The sequence below is a fragment of the Sciurus vulgaris genome (genome assembly GCF_902686455.1).
Source record: "Sciurus vulgaris genome assembly, chromosome: 3".
NCBI lineage: Eukaryota > Metazoa > Chordata > Mammalia > Rodentia > Sciuridae > Sciurus > Sciurus vulgaris.
Window position 1 is genome coordinate 47,888,347 of NC_136463.1, and position 15,336 is coordinate 47,903,682.

General features: G+C 45.8%; 1 protein-coding gene across 2 annotated transcripts in view; it reads right to left on the bottom strand.

Moving 5' to 3' along the window:
- The window catches only part of LOC306657750 (heparan sulfate glucosamine 3-O-sulfotransferase 3B1), a 42,147-nt gene extending 39,990 nt beyond the window's left edge, over positions 1-2,157 (bottom strand). Inside the window, exon 1 of one of the 2 annotated variants that reach the window (XM_079134045.1) lies at positions 1,147-2,157. In XM_079134045.1, the coding sequence (XP_078990171.1) occupies positions 1,147-1,700 (554 nt within the window). In that variant the 5' untranslated portion in view covers positions 1,701-2,157. The remainder of the gene's footprint in view (positions 1-1,146) is intronic. The other variant, XM_079134046.1, reaches the window with a different exon arrangement.
- Between the last annotated feature and the right edge of the window lie 13,179 nt (positions 2,158-15,336).

The window sequence follows — 15,336 nt, forward strand, 5'->3', positions numbered from 1 at the left end:
GAGGGGGTGTTGCTGGCTGGGAATGTTGACCAGAGAGATGGAATGGGCACCGTTGCCTGGGTCCCTAGTCAGACACCGAATTTCCGGAAGGTAGAGTCTGCCTACCACCTCAACAACTCACCCCAAATACCAGTAGCTGCAGAGAAGCAGTGGGCAGAGATCGTGATTATGACCTCGGGGCCGCTGTCCCTTTGGAAATAGGCTCGCAATCCTATTTGAGAACCGAATTTCCGGAAGCCACGACCTCAGGGCAACCTCATTTCTTGATCAATGGGCCCCGATATTCTTTGCGCCCTGACGTGTACAGGGGCCGCGGAGACCGGAGTTCTTGTCCCAGGTCTCCCCGGAGGCGGAAATCTGCGGGCTGTGCTGGGGGCGCTCCGGATCCTTCAAAGCAGCGCGCTGCTTGGGAGGGCAGCTGCAGTGCCCGCCTTTGCCCGACAGGGACCAGCACCGCTCCACGCTCCGCGCGCCACAGCCAGCAGAGGCGCGGAGCCCCCCCGCCGCCTCTCAGCTCACCCTCCCCAGCCCAAGCAGCTCACGAGCGCGGCGGGTCTGACCCCCTTCGGGTTCCGGTAACAAGGAGGACTGTAACAAAAAAGTTAACAGACTCTCAGCGGCCTTGGCAGGATGCCGTGGTCTCCACCCCCTCCCCATCTGGGCAGCAGAAGCGGCTCTAGAAGTTGGTCTAGGGAGGAGACTGCGACCCAAGAGGCGTAGAACACTCCTCTCAGTATCCCGGTTTCGGAAAGGAAAAAATAAAAAATAAATTAGCAAAACAGGATTGGTTCATGTGCGACACCGCCAGGGTTGGAAGGTAGCCCGCTTCCCTAAGCGTTTTCCCAATCGCTGCCCAACAGATTTGCGAAGAAGTCGCCTGGTTAAATTTTTAGGGCACCATGGACCACTGAGTTCTAAGGGATAAGTTTCTGTAGATAGTAGCCAGACCTAAGCGAGGCGCACTCGCGACAGCTCTGGGGCGGGATTGTCGGCGCTGCCAAGCTGCAGGACGCGGTCGCTCCTCCGTTCCTCCCGGCCCTGGTGGTCCGACTCTGTACCCCAACCACATACCCATCATGTGCCACGTCTCCCTTCGCTCATGGTCTGGGTCGCGGCCAGTGATCCTGCCCCTATCAAAGAACTCACCGGTACCAGGCTAGACCCTTGTCGTAGCTGCGGTCGAAGAAGTGGGGTTCCGCGCCCACGGCCCGCACGTCGGGGTGCACGCGTAAGAACTCTAGCAGGGCCCGAGTGCCGCCCTTCTTCACGCCGATGATAATGGCCTGCGGCAGCTGCTTGGTCCCTGACCCACTAAAGAAGCTGGAGATGGAGCTGGGGGAGTCTGGCGTTTCGGGACTCTGCTCCTCTAGGCTCGCGGCGCCCTCCGCCATCTCCTTGCCAACAGCCAATGCGGTGGCCGGCTGCGCCCGGAAAGGCAACCTGGGGGGCGTCCCATTTGGAGCTGTGGCCAGGGCTGGCGGGGCGTGTGCAGTGCGGGACCCCGAACCCAGCAACAGTAGCCCAGGCGCGGCGGCGCAAGAGCCCGCGCACGAGTACAGGAACATGTAGAGCCAGACGCAGAGCATGGCGAAGAGCAGCGCGAGCTTCCTCCTCACCGGTGGCGGGGGCGTTGGAGGCTGCGGAAGAAACCGCCCGGGGACATCGAGGCAGGATCGGCCGCCGCTCAGGCGCTGCCCCATGCGATGCCCGCGGGCGCGGCCAGGGACATGGCTCAGCACATGGCGCAGGTCTCGCCGGAGCTGTGAGCACGGAGAGGGTCCCCTGACCCTCTGGATGCCGGGCGGCTCGGTTTATTGCCCCCGCGTACCCACGGTGGCCGCTCCTGCTGCTGCTGCTGCTGCTCTTCCCCAGGTGGCGGCGGCAGCTGTAGCGGCGGCGGCTCTTGACATGTTGCCCGGGAGAAGCAGCAACTGGAACGGAAAGTCGGAGCAGCAGTAATTGCTGGTAGATGGGCTGTTATTGCGGTGCCATGACCCGTACGGGGCCAGAAGAACGCTGCACTCCCGCGCCCTAATCACTCTGGACGGTGCGCACAGCCGCTCGCCGGGGCTGCGTCTTAGCAGTTCTGAGAACTAATTCTTGAGAGCAGCCCCGGCACTTGCCCGCAGAGGCTGCGGAGGAAAACTGCGCAGGAAGGGAGCTGGGGACTGAGGTGGAGTGGGCGGGCCCGATCTTCGGGAGTGACAGGCCGTTCTACCTACCAAAAGCTCGGAGCACCATGCAAATACAAGCGCTTTGCCGAGGGCTAAACAGCCAATCTTCTCTCGGAACGTGGGGGTGTGGAAAGGGTTCGGGGCGGAGGAGAGTGATTGGGGATTGTTATTGGCTGTAGGACTCAAGGGGCGTCTTCAGAGAGGCGGAGCCATGGACTGGTGACAGGAGCAGATGGTGGGAAGGATGCTAGAGTGACCCGACGCTGAGAGAAGTCCTACCCTACTGAGTGGTGCGCTCTCACACCCGCGCGCATTTCCGCACTCGTTCCCCAGAGCCAGCCGTGGCTGTAGTTGCTCAGATGTCGGGACGTAAGTCCCCATCCAAATGTTTCGCAGGCAGGTTCGGGATGTATATGTGTTCAGAGTAGGGTCAGTGTTGAAGGAGGGGAAAACCAGAGGGAGATGCACCAAGCTCTCGAACCCGCCCATCCCACGCCAGAGACGCAGAGACTAGGCCCTTCCGGGAGAGGAACAGATTTAGGAAGTTTGAGTGGAAAGTCTGTTTGGAAATCGCAAACAATTCCCCTCCCCTAGTCTTTCTTTCCGCTTATTCTTGGCCAGGCGTGATCTCCCTTGGCCTGCCGGTGAGCTAGGATCGGGGTAAGCCGTCCTCAAGACGTATCTCCAACATCCCAAACTGGTTGGGGAGGGGGAAGGGAGAGAAGGAAAAAATTAACAGGGCGATAGAGTCTGGTTTTTAAAGTTTCCTGGTCGAAACATTTGAGTCACGCGTGGGAAGTTTTATCTGGATATGACTTTGTTGAAAACTTTAGGTTTGAGAAAATATTCTACCTTCCCTTCTTCCTGAATAAATATTAAAGCCAACATTCACCCCAAATTAGGAGACAGTGGCTGACATATAGCACTGATTGTTAAATGTCATTTTTCGCCACCGAATTTTTTTAAAGTCAAAAGCCAATTTGGAGTAAATCATTTGACTATTAAATGAGACGCAGTTATTAAATAGCCAAAGTCTTCTCGAAGACGCCCTACCCGGCATTCTCTCCCGCAAAATGAATCGCCCCGAGCGGGGACTTGGAAGCGAGTCTTCCAAAGCAATGTACCGGCTCCCTGGAGGGAAGCGCGGGCGGGAGGTTCCTCACCCTTGCTAAATTCTTGCACAGGCATTTGGAGTTAGGAAGTTCGAGATTCTCAAGTTCATCCCGGTGGTGTTCAGAAACTTTTGAAGCCTGCAACCTTGCCTCTGCGGGGGCAGCTGGCCTCCAACGCCTGGCTGCGCGCAGTTCCGGGACGGAATGCTCCTTCTGACTCCGATCCCAGAGTGGCCCAATGAAGGAGTATCGCCCACTAGGTGACCTACAGAGAGCCGCCGCCCACCCTGGATTTCACCTTCAGCTCAGGCAGGCACAACCGAACCGACCTAACCCTGTCCCTCTGCCGCTCTATACCCGACTAGCCGCCGGCATTCGGTCGCGGGCACTTTACCTCCCGGAGTAAATGTCTCCAAGGGTCCCAAGTAGCTGCAGCCCATCCCGGGTCAGGCTCCCGGTGGTCAGGAGCAAGCCGAGAACGCCAGGTTGACTTTAACATCTCAGGTTCGAAAATGTGCACGAACGACAACTGTGAACAGAGCAGGATTCAGACCACGCGACCCATGAACCCCTTTTGGGCTCCGCATGATCTCTTTATAACTACCTTGAGTCCAAGACATTTTCCTGCAAAATTGTTGAACGGGAAATAATTTAGAGGATAGGTTTCTCTTCCACCTTTTATATCCGCAGCGAGAACTTTCCAATTTTCTTTCCCCTTCTCCCTGGGTCTTTAAAAAAAAGTTTTTTGGAAGTGATTTAATCACTCAATTTTTAATTTAATAAATTAATTTATTATTGGTTTATTTTAAACTTCTAAATATGAACACAAATGTATTTCTTACCACTACTACGACTATTTTGAAATGTGAGGGGGGGAAAAGCGTTCGTGCCTCCGAAGGGTGTATCTTCAGATTAACATTATTTAGGCGGGAAATAAAGTTACTCATTTGTGTGTATTCAGGGAGTTGTAGCTCCCAATTGGATAGCTTCAGGCCTGACTGGGTGTGAATAAAAATGGTCTCTGTTCTGTGGGTTAAGCCAAGTCCTTTAAGTGAGTGATTACAAATCGAGGCCGCCGGATATATTTGGGGTTTCTTTTTTCCGGGGGTGGAGGGAGGAAGGTAGGGAGTGGAAGCAAAGACGTGGGCGTCGGAAATTGCGCCAAGTGCTGCTCAGAGCTGAGCGCCCCAGAGCTAAGTCTCCGCCTGGGCCCATCCGGCGCCCATTGGATCCTCACTGCCTACAACAACTCGGCGGTTGGTGGTGAGCGCAACGTCTTGGGGCCTCTCCAGTTTGAGGTCGGCTGGTGACCCCGGCCATGAACAGCGGTGTCAGAGCAGGACCTAGCCCCCGACCCGACACTCCGGTCCTATCGCCCACCAGGCAGGTCCTCCTACTTACAGCACTCCGAAGTTCCAGGCTGTGCGCATAAGTCTTCGCGTGGGGCGGCCGCTCTGCGTCTACCCTGGACAAACGCCAGGTCACCCACGGTCGGGTTCACCAGATGGAAAATCTAAGGCTTTACCTGGGCAGAGCTGGTAGCCAAGCTGGCTGTGAGCCCAGCTTGAGCCTCTACTACTCCTAACTTGCTCAGCAGTGTATTGTTTCCCCAACCTTGGAGCCTGGGCATCAGCAAAGCGCCATCACCAAACCGAAAGAAACGTTTATAAACGTTTCTTATAAACTTATTAAAAATTTTGCGCTCGGAAAATACGGAAAGGAGAGAATTCTATTCCTCTCATACTTGTCAGGATCATTTTATTTTTCGTTTGTTTATTCGGGATTACCTAGAAGGAGTGCGCACCTGGGGTCTTCAAGGGTTCTAATCGGGGAAGCAGCTGCTCTTCTTTCCCTCTTCCCCCAGATCCTGTTGCTAACAACCTGTTGTGTTACCCCAACCGGGTCACTCGCTGCTCCTAAAATCCCACGTGTGTAAAATGCCGAATTTGAGCCAAAATATTCCCGCAATACTTTCGGCCTGAAGTTTCTTTTATTCTAGGCTGAGAATAGTTGGCCCAAGCAGCTGCTTGAGCCCTCTGGCCAGCCCCGCCTCACGATTAGCGGCCTTCCTGGTCCCTGCGGAACCGCAAAAGCAGGCATTTCCTGGGGCTGCCTGAACCCGTGACCCAGAGTCCCAGTTCCTGCCACCGGAATCCGTACCCTCTTCGACTCCTGCAGCCAGCCAGGTGGCCCCTTTGGGGTTACCAGCTGGGAGCTCATCGCATCCTGGTCTCCACCGCGTGGCCGCCGCTCCAATACCCGCCCGCAAGGGAGCGCTCTGTTGGCGTCTTGTAGCTGCTGGGTGGCAGGGACAGGAGTTGGGGGAGGGTTGTGACCAGCGTCTCACCAGGGCACCGGGAGGGGGACTTTTCCCTGGGCTTGGACTGCTGCCTCTGCGAAGTCACAGCCTTCAGGACGTTCTGGGCACCCCGGTGCCTACCTTCTGCTCTGAAGGCCAAGGGCATCCTTTGGCATGCGAGGAATCACTGACCAGAGGTGGGCATTTACCTAGCCCCGGGGTTGGAATTGGCTAGACATCAGGGATGAGGAATTCTAAGAGTGACTCTAGGGCTTCACCTAAAGTAAAGAGTCTCTTTCCAGTCTGAATTCCCACTGCACCCCAGGAATCCCACACTCACCCAGTGCGCCCTTCAGCCACAATTCTGGGCCTAAATGTAGTGCATTGTGATAGTAAGTGCTGCTATTAAGGAGAAATCCTCTGCCAACCACACAACAGAGATGCTTGTCCTTATAAGTAAAAGAAGTCTGATGCCCAGATCAGCTTGGTGACTTGTGTTAAGAGGAATAAGGATTTACACAGATTCCAAATCCTTCCTGCACATTATCCTGAGAGGTTCCCTTACCTGCAGGAGAATAGGGCAGGGATTGGGAAGGTGGGACAATGAGAAAATTATTCATGCCCCATGCCCTCCTGGCAGAATTGTCACAGTTGGAAATCACAATTCCTGTCAGGAAGACCTCTCTGTGATGCATAATTGTCACCAGGTTCTGACAAACGGCTATTCAGGCTGGGGTGGAAAGAGCTTTCCCTTGCCCAGAGCCACAGTGCTGTGGCTCTGCTCTTCTTGTGTGTTCTCTCTTCCTCCTGAATTTTTGTAAGTGCCCTTTTTATTAAGTCATCCTCAAATAACCCAACTGGAAAGTGCTATCCCTTTCCTGAGAGGATACTAACATGCTACACCAAAGCTGCACTGATTTTTCCTAATCTGACTCTCAAGTACTGACTGTGTGACTTTGGACAAGTTACACAACCCTTCTGAGCCTCAGTACTACTGTCCAGCAGTTGTCCTCCTTTTGTCTTTCTCTCCTACAAATACCTTCAACCCTTCTCTTTCTCCATTGCATTTTCCTAGCAATAGAAATCCTCCAAGTCAATTCTGTCTTCAGGTTTCTTGGCCTGACCCACTGAGTTGATGGAGGAAAATATGTTCAGGAGATGACTGATCCTACTTTAATTTTCTCATGACAAACTTCCTATGGATATAAAAATATACTGCAACCCTACTGTCTCAAGGCTGCCCTCTTGCTCAGGGTCCGGGGCTTGAACTGAGGGGTGCCGTACAACTGAACTACTAAGTTCAAAACTTGCTAAGTTATGCACACTGGCCTTGAACTTTGGATATTCCTGAGAAACTGGGTTTACAGGCAGGCTCCACTGTGCCTTGCTTGAAACAAAGCATTTCTTAACCTGCTCTCCTGCAAGAGGTAGCATTTCTCAAAGCTTTAGGAACATGGATGCTTGTGGAATATTGTGTACATTTTCTACCACCAATCCTCCATACTAGCAGGCACCTGCCCCAACTCCTACTTCCCTCTGGTCATAGTAGAGGAAGCTGAAATCTAGCCTAGACAGAGAGTGATCCCCTTTAGGACTCTGGGTCTCAGCCTTTCTCACCTGAAGGATGTCTCTTCCCCACTCTCTGCCCCTGAGTCATCAGTCTTTTCCCTGTGGTGGACACTGACCCTGTCAGTAAAGGACTTGCTTTCCCAGCTGCTGCACACTATCAGCACTTAGTCTGCAACTGTCTGTCCCTACATAATTGTAGGGAGTTGCTGCAGAGAGCAGCTGGGCTGGAGGGCATGCCCCTTCCTAGGGTAGCCCTAGACCATGTCTCATGTCCTGGTCATCTCAGTCCAACTCCAGACACCTGTGAAGGACTATCTGAGCTCCAGAGCTTCCTGTGGGTTTGGCAAAGGATGTTGGGGCTGCATCACATTTGGGTTTTTCCCTCTGCCCACACCTGCTTCCTCCTTCTCCCTTCTATAGGTGTTGATCCCAAGGGCATTCCTTAATATGTATCCTGTACAGTTCCCTAGAATTCCAACCTGTGTCCCTCCCCCTCTATGGTGTCACTCCCATTAGCAACCAAACACACTCATCCAAACAAAACCCATTTTGCTTGTTCTTCATTGCAAATTCTATATATAGTTTGTCTTTTCACCTGTTATTTCCTCTTTATTAAGCCACTTTTATTCTTTTTGTTCTTACTGATTTTTTATAATTATACATAATAGTGGAATTCATTGACATATTTGTACATACACATAACTTGATAAAATTCATGAATTTTATTAGTACTTCCCCATTTCCTTCTCCTCCCTCTCCCTGATTTCCTTCCTCTACTGATCTTCCTTCTATATTTTTAAATGGGTGCACTATAATTATATACAAATTGGGATTCATTGTGATATACTTGTGCATACACATATCAAGCTACTTTTATTCTTTCCATTTTTGTTTGTTTGTTTGTTTTGGTACTGGGGATTAAATCCAGGGGTGCTTGACCACTTAGCAACATTCCCAGCCTCTCCTTCTTTTTTTTTTTTTTTAATTTTATTTTGAGACAAGGTCTCACAAGTTGTTCAGTCTGACCTTGTATTTGCAATCCTCTTGTCTCAGTCTGCTAAGTCACTAGGATTACAAACAAGTGCCACAACACCCAGCTTATTTCATTCTTTAATGATAGAAAAAAAATAAGGCCCCCCAAATTTTTTTGTAAGACATACGGAGTATGACTCTCTAGGATCCCAAATCCTAAATCTCTCTTTCCAGAGGCAACCATTGTTGCTAAATATGATATGCAAATAAAAGCAAAAAAGTGTACATTACCCCCCGTTTTTTTCATGGGAACATTAAATAGCAACATTCTGCCTTGTCATAAGTAACCATTCCCTCCTATCAGTGTGTATATATTTAAAATGCTAACTATAGATAACTTTAATTTAAAAATAAATTAATGATTCAAGTTATCATCATCTCTTTATCCCTGGAAATATGGTTTTATAAAGGTACCTCTACAGTTAAAAAAAAAGAAAAATGCAAATGTCATTTTTAAAAATTAGATATTATATAGTACATCGGGCAATACTTATTCTCTCCTTGTTTTGAGAAATGGATAAAGGAGTACATTTATATTTGCTTTCACCCCTCCAAATTTTAAGACATTAATGTATGCTTTATTTTAGCAAGGTTGATAGTATTTACACTCAATTTAATTTCCATGGGCTCTCTCTATCTTAGTTTTATTTTTATGTGACTCAAGGGAGATAAGAAATCTGAGTTTCCTTTTTCATGCATTAGAGTTGACTGGACTTCATGGAATAAGTGGTTATTGTTGCTCATTATGGTTTTTTGAGAAATATTCAAGGATGCTGTACTTCTTAAAGTCTTTCCTGCTTGAGTGTTTCTGCCCTTTTATACTTGATGAAAAATCTGAACCAGTAGAAAATTCTTGCATTTTTTTTACACAGAATTTTATGAAACTTGTTCCATTCTCTATTGGCACAGAATGTTGCTTCTTCATTCTTTGTATCCATTCTGCAATTCAACACCTCTATTGATTACAGTATTTGGTAACAACCACTCTATATGTTCTATCTGTATCCATATGCAATGTCTTATATTGCTGCAAGTACATTCTTTGTATCTATTCTGCATCCTAACACATGCATCAATTATCCTATTATGGTATATAACCACTGCAGATGTTATATACAGCATCTCTAATTTTAAAATTTCATTTGCATGCCCAATTGTTTAATTTTTCTCAATGAATTCATGCTCCTGGGGGCTATCACTTCTTACCCGATAATATATAACTGGGTAAGGACAAAACCCTAGGCCCTAGCCTGTGCCCCTCCATGTGTTTTCTAGGGTGGAAGAAAACTCTGAGGTTATAGAGAAGGCTCAACTATTACCTATATAACTTCCTAGCCTCCCATCTTCAAATGACCCCCACTTCTCAGAGAAACCCCAAGTACCTAAGCTCAGGGTGCTATGATTTTTAGGTGCTGCTTGCTTACATTGTAATTGCCCATCAGGGGAAGTGGTGGTGGACAGACAGGAGCTCCTCCTGACCCATTTCCTATTGTAGCAACTACCCCTGTTCTACTCTAGGCTACCATTTTCCTCCTTGCTATGGTGTGGATACCACCCGCAAAGTTCATGAGTTGGAAAAACTAAATCTCTAATGCAATAGGGGTGGGAGGTGGTAACTTTAAGAGGAGATAAGATCATGAGGCTCGTGAATGGATTAATAACCTTATTGTAGGAATGGGTTCTTAATAAAAGAATGAGTTTGAATCCTTTCCCTATTTTGTGTGCATTTGTCCTTCTGTCTTCCACCATGGGATGATGTGGCAAAAAGGTCCCCAACAGATGTGATCCATTGATCTTGGATACAAACCTCCAGAACTATAAAAAACCAATTTCTGTTTTTATGAGTTACCCAGTTTCAGGTATTCTTTTATAGTAGCAAAAATGAATTAAGATACTCCCCACAATGAATAGTAAAAAAAACTTTCTACCTTCCTAAGGCTTTCTTATGTTTCCCCCTCCCTAGAGCCTGGGATTTTGTGCTTTTGCAGGATATTCAGGTTTAAATTCAAGTGAGGGAGCTTGAAACATGTACTTGTCCAAAACATTAACTCAAATTATTTGCTGCTTTAAAGGTTGAATAACTTCACTGGTTTATACACTAATATTGATTACATATTGATATTCTTTCTTGTTCTGTATTTCAGAATACCAATTACATACACATTATATCTCACTTGTCCTTTACACCTACACCTTTCTCTATAATAATTTTAAATCTTAGGTGTTTTATTGTTTTTAATGTGTGTTTGGTTTCCTTTGGCCTATCTAGTTCATCCCTGAAAATTCTATTGTTTTCCTTCGTTTTTTAAAATTACGTTTTGTTCTTCTCTTTCATTCTTTCTTGACCTCTGTCGGCAACTTGCTTTACGTTGCCTTCTGTTGTTTTATCACATTTTATTTGAAACACTGAATCTATTGTTTGATCTCATTTGCTTTTCAGAAGGATCATGTTATTTGCAATTCATTGAGAGTTTAAGAAATTGTTCTTACTCTTAACTTTTTTCAATTAGTAAGTTGCACTTTTTAAAAGCAGTTTACAGGAAAACTGAGTGCCTAGTATAGCATTCTCATATATTTTCCCCTAACACACACACACACAAATATAGCTTCTCCTTTTTTTAACTTATTGCATTAATGGGTACAATTGGCTACTGTTGATGAGGCCATACTCAAAGGTTATTAACTAAAGTTCATAGTTCACACTAGGGTTCAGTCTTGGTATTGTATGTTCTATGGGTTTTGACAAATGCATAATCATGTACTCACCATTGTAACCTTCAGAATAATTTACTGCCCTAAAATCCCTGTGTATTCTAACTATTCACCCCCTTCTCCCATAAATCCCTGGCAACCACTAATTTTTTAAATGTCTCCATATTTTTGCCTTTTCCAAAATGTCACTGCTATAGCTTGAGTGTTTTCCCCAAATTTACATGTTGAAACATAATGACCAATGTGATATGTTTAGTAGTGAGGACTTTAGGAGATGACTGACCCATGACAACTTGTCTATGACAGATTCAGTGCCCTTAGAAAGGACACAGCATTCCTCCTTCCAGAGGATGCAGCAGCAAGGCACTATTGCAGAAACAGAGAGCAGCCCTCACGAGACACCTGCCAGTGTCTGGCCTTGAAATATCCACCACCTTTTTAACAATGAAAGAAATAATAAATTGTCATTTAAAGTCACTAAATTTTGAGATGGCTTTTTATAAAGCAATTGATAATGGAATCGTGTGTATCCTTACATTTGTTATAGAAATGTGCAGGATGGTCATAATTTTTCAAAAAGTTGGTTATATATAGATGTTTTCACCATCTTATAGGTCACTCTAATTCTTTTTTTTTTTTCTTTTATGAAACAATATTATCAAGATGCTTGTAAAACTCTTTGATCCAGAGTGTAAAATCTTCTTTTATTGGTTGAATTGCTGCTGCTTCTTCCAGTTATTCTACTCTCATTGGAATCCCTACTTCTTGGGATTCTGTTGATTAGCTAGGTAGTTTTTCACTGGTCACGTTTAGGTGGCTACATCCATCTGTTCTATATTCAAATGTCCCTGACTACTCTTCTTTTTGGTTTAGGTCTGCTTGTCTTCCCAGTGGTTTTCTTGTATTCAGGATTTCTTGTGAGGGACCTCCTTGTCCCTCACCTCTCTGGCAGCTGGGTCCCCTTAGCGTGTTGCCCATTGCTCCATGTCCTCTCAGAGGGGCCAGTGTCTGTTGCTGTAGCTGTAGTACTAGAAGTAGATGGTCCTGGTTGGTGACAGGGACAGCAGACTATGTCCCTGTGAGCCTAAAGGGAGGCAGTGTTGTCAACCCCTTATGAAAGCACAAAAGGAAGACTCTGTCCTTTGACTCCCACTGACATGGATAAGGGGGATTCGACCCCCTGCTTATATTCAAGAATCTGGGGCCATAAAAATCAGGAACTCATGTGATCAGGTGGTACTTTCCTCCAAATGGTCTATGAATTTCTACCAGCAGAATCCAGATGCTTGCCTTTGGCTGTTACTTGTCTCTTAATTTTTTTTTTTTTAATTTTTTTGTTTGTTTGTTTGGGGGCTCAAACCCAGGGTCTTGTGAATGCTAGACAAGTACTCCACCACTGAGCTATATTCCCAGCCCTGCTGTTGTCTCTTCGAAGGAAGGAGTTGGAGTTCAAGTTGGAAGACTAAAGGAAGCTGGGTATATCTGGGAAGATGCCAGGACCCTGATTCCCTGAGGAAGCCAATGGACACTGTCCTGTCCTTATCTCATGTAAGCCTCATGCAGCATCAGATTTAGTTGACCTGTCTTCCTTGCCACTTGCCACTTTTGCCTTTGAAGACATCACACGATTCTCTTTTTTCCCCCTCCTACCTCACTATTCACTATTTCTCATCTTCTTTTCTTGTTCCTCCTCTTTTGCTAAATATCTATATGGTAGTGTTGTTCAGAGCTCATTCTGGTCCTTCTTGTCATCCTTCTCCACATTTTCTCTACCTCAGTGTTTCTTAACCAGGGGTGACTTTATCCTCAGCAGAGGATATTTGATGATGTCCAGAGACATTTTCGGTTGTTAAACTAGGGGAGGGGGTATCTACTGGGTGGAATCCAGGGATGCTGCTAAACACGTATAATGCTTAGGCCACCACGACTAAGGATTGTCTGTCCCCAAATGTCCATAGTGCCAAGGTTGAGCTTAGATGATCTTGCCTAGTCCAATGGCTTGTAACACTTTCCATATTCTGATGACCCCCAAATGTGCATTTCCATCCCTGACCTGATTTCTTTCCGTTTTGGGGGTTTTGGGGTGTGTGTGCTGGGGATTTAACCCATGCTGGGGATTTAACCCAGGCACAATTTACCACGGAACTATATCCCCAGCCCTTTTTATTTTTTTATTTTCAGACAAGGTCTCCTTAAATTGCTGAGGCTGGTCTTGAACTCTCTATCTTCCTGCTTTGGTCTCCCCAGTTGTTGGAATTACAGGTGTGCACCACCACATTTGGCATCCTGACCTGATTTCTGAGTTGAACTCAGCCATTCCTCTGGATTATTAGGAGTTCTACTTGGATAGATCATAGAGATATCAAGCCTTACATATTCAGGATAGGAATCTTGATTTCACTCCAATTTTGCTCTGATTCTCTCTATGTCACCTAGTTCAAGCTAGAAGCCTGGGGAAGATCATCAATCTCTTCTTTCCCTTCACTTTCCATATTCAGTCTACTGGCAAGTCTTGTCACTTGCACCAGAACACGTAGACCTAACTCACACCTCCCTTTTCCCTTCCCTGCTCCTGTGTACCAGCCTCCCACTGGCTCTCCCTACTTCCGCCCTTGCCCCACCGCCAATCTTTTCTCCAATACAACCAGTAGGAACTTCCCAAATTGTTCCACACAAAGCACTGGTACCTTCCCCACATAAAGTGATATACTAGGTTTGTGTCCCGGTTTACAAACTTCTGCATGTCCTACTAACTCCATTTGATCACTACAATCCAGCTACATTGGCTTTTTTCAACTCTGTATACGTCTCAAGTTTTTTTCCTCCACAATCACTAGGATTTTGCACAGCCGATTCATTTCCCTGTAATTCTTTCTCCTTCAATCTTGTATGGTTAAGGTTCCTTCTTAATCTTTAGTTTTCAGTTTAAATGTCAGTTCTTATAGGGTCCTTTTTCTGACCAAAAGTGGGTCTTCTCTATCTAGCTTGACTCTATTTTTTTTCTTCCCAGTACTAATTTTGGCAATTTCTAATGATTTTGCTATTTTGTTTTGTTCCCTCATTTTATTGTCTTCCTACATCACAAGGAATATACCTGCTTTGTTTATCACTGAACACCTGGCAGAGTTTCCTGAAAAGCACAGGATCTCAATGTATATGACTTGAATAAATTCATTTGGAAGGATTAAAATGTACATAAAACACCTAATAATATGCTCAAAACTTTGTGTAAGTTCAGAAAGAATTAAATTCTATTTCATCGAGATTGTGGCTATTTCCATAAAGATATTATGAATTGCTTATGAAAATGCCAGAAAATCCCTATTGCTTATAAGAGAAAAAATAGATATACTTTACGGAAGCCTTGGAACAGTGGTTCTCAAAGTGTGGTCCTAGAACCAGAAGCATTAGAATCACTCAGAAGCCGGTTGAAGAAACAGCCAGAAACTCTCTACAGGGCCCAACAGTCTGTTATAATGAGATTTCCGGTAGCTTCTGTGCTAGAGTGTGAGACACTGGCTTGGGATTATTTTTTTCTATTTTAGTTTTTAGTATTAATTGTTATTAAGCAAGTACATAATATAAAATTCACCTTTTTATTTTATTTTATTTTTGTAGCTCTGGAGATTGAACCAAGGGCTTTGCTTATGCCAGGCAAGCATTCTACCACTGAACTACATTCCTAGCTCTAAAATTTACCATCTTAACATTTTAAAATATGCAGTTCAGTAGTATTAAGAGCTTTCACATTGTTGAGCAATCTCCAGAATTCTGCTCATCTTGAAAAACTGAAACTCTGTTCCCATTAAGTAATAATTTTCCATTCCCCCCCCCCAGTCCCTGATATTACCATTTTACTTCCTGTCACTATGAATCTGACTCCTCTAGGTACCCACTACAAATACAATTGCACAATTTTTGTCTTTTTGTGGCAAGCTTATTTACTTATTTTAGAGCTGGGGATTGAGCCCAGGGCCTCATACATGCTAAGAATGTATTCTACCACTGAGCTACACCCCAACCCCTATATCACACTTGTTTTTTTCTTTTTATTTTAAGGGGGTTACTGGGCATTGAATCCAGGGGGTGCTCTACCACTAAGCTTCTCCCTGAGTCCTTTTAATTTTTTTTATTTTAGGACAATTTTACTAAGTTGTCCTGGCTGACCTTGAACTTGCAACCCTCTTGCCTAAGCTTCCTCAGTTATTGGCATTTACAGACATGTGCCATCTTGCCTGGCTTACATATTGTTTATCCATTATGTACTGATGGACACTTGGATTGCTTCCACATTTTACCTACTATGAATAAATTGCTATGAACATGGGTACAAATACCTCATTGAAATTCTGGTTTCAATGTTTGGGGTTATATACCTAGGAGTAGAACTGCTGAATTAGATAGTAATTTCATTCTAAATTTATTGGGGAAACTGCCT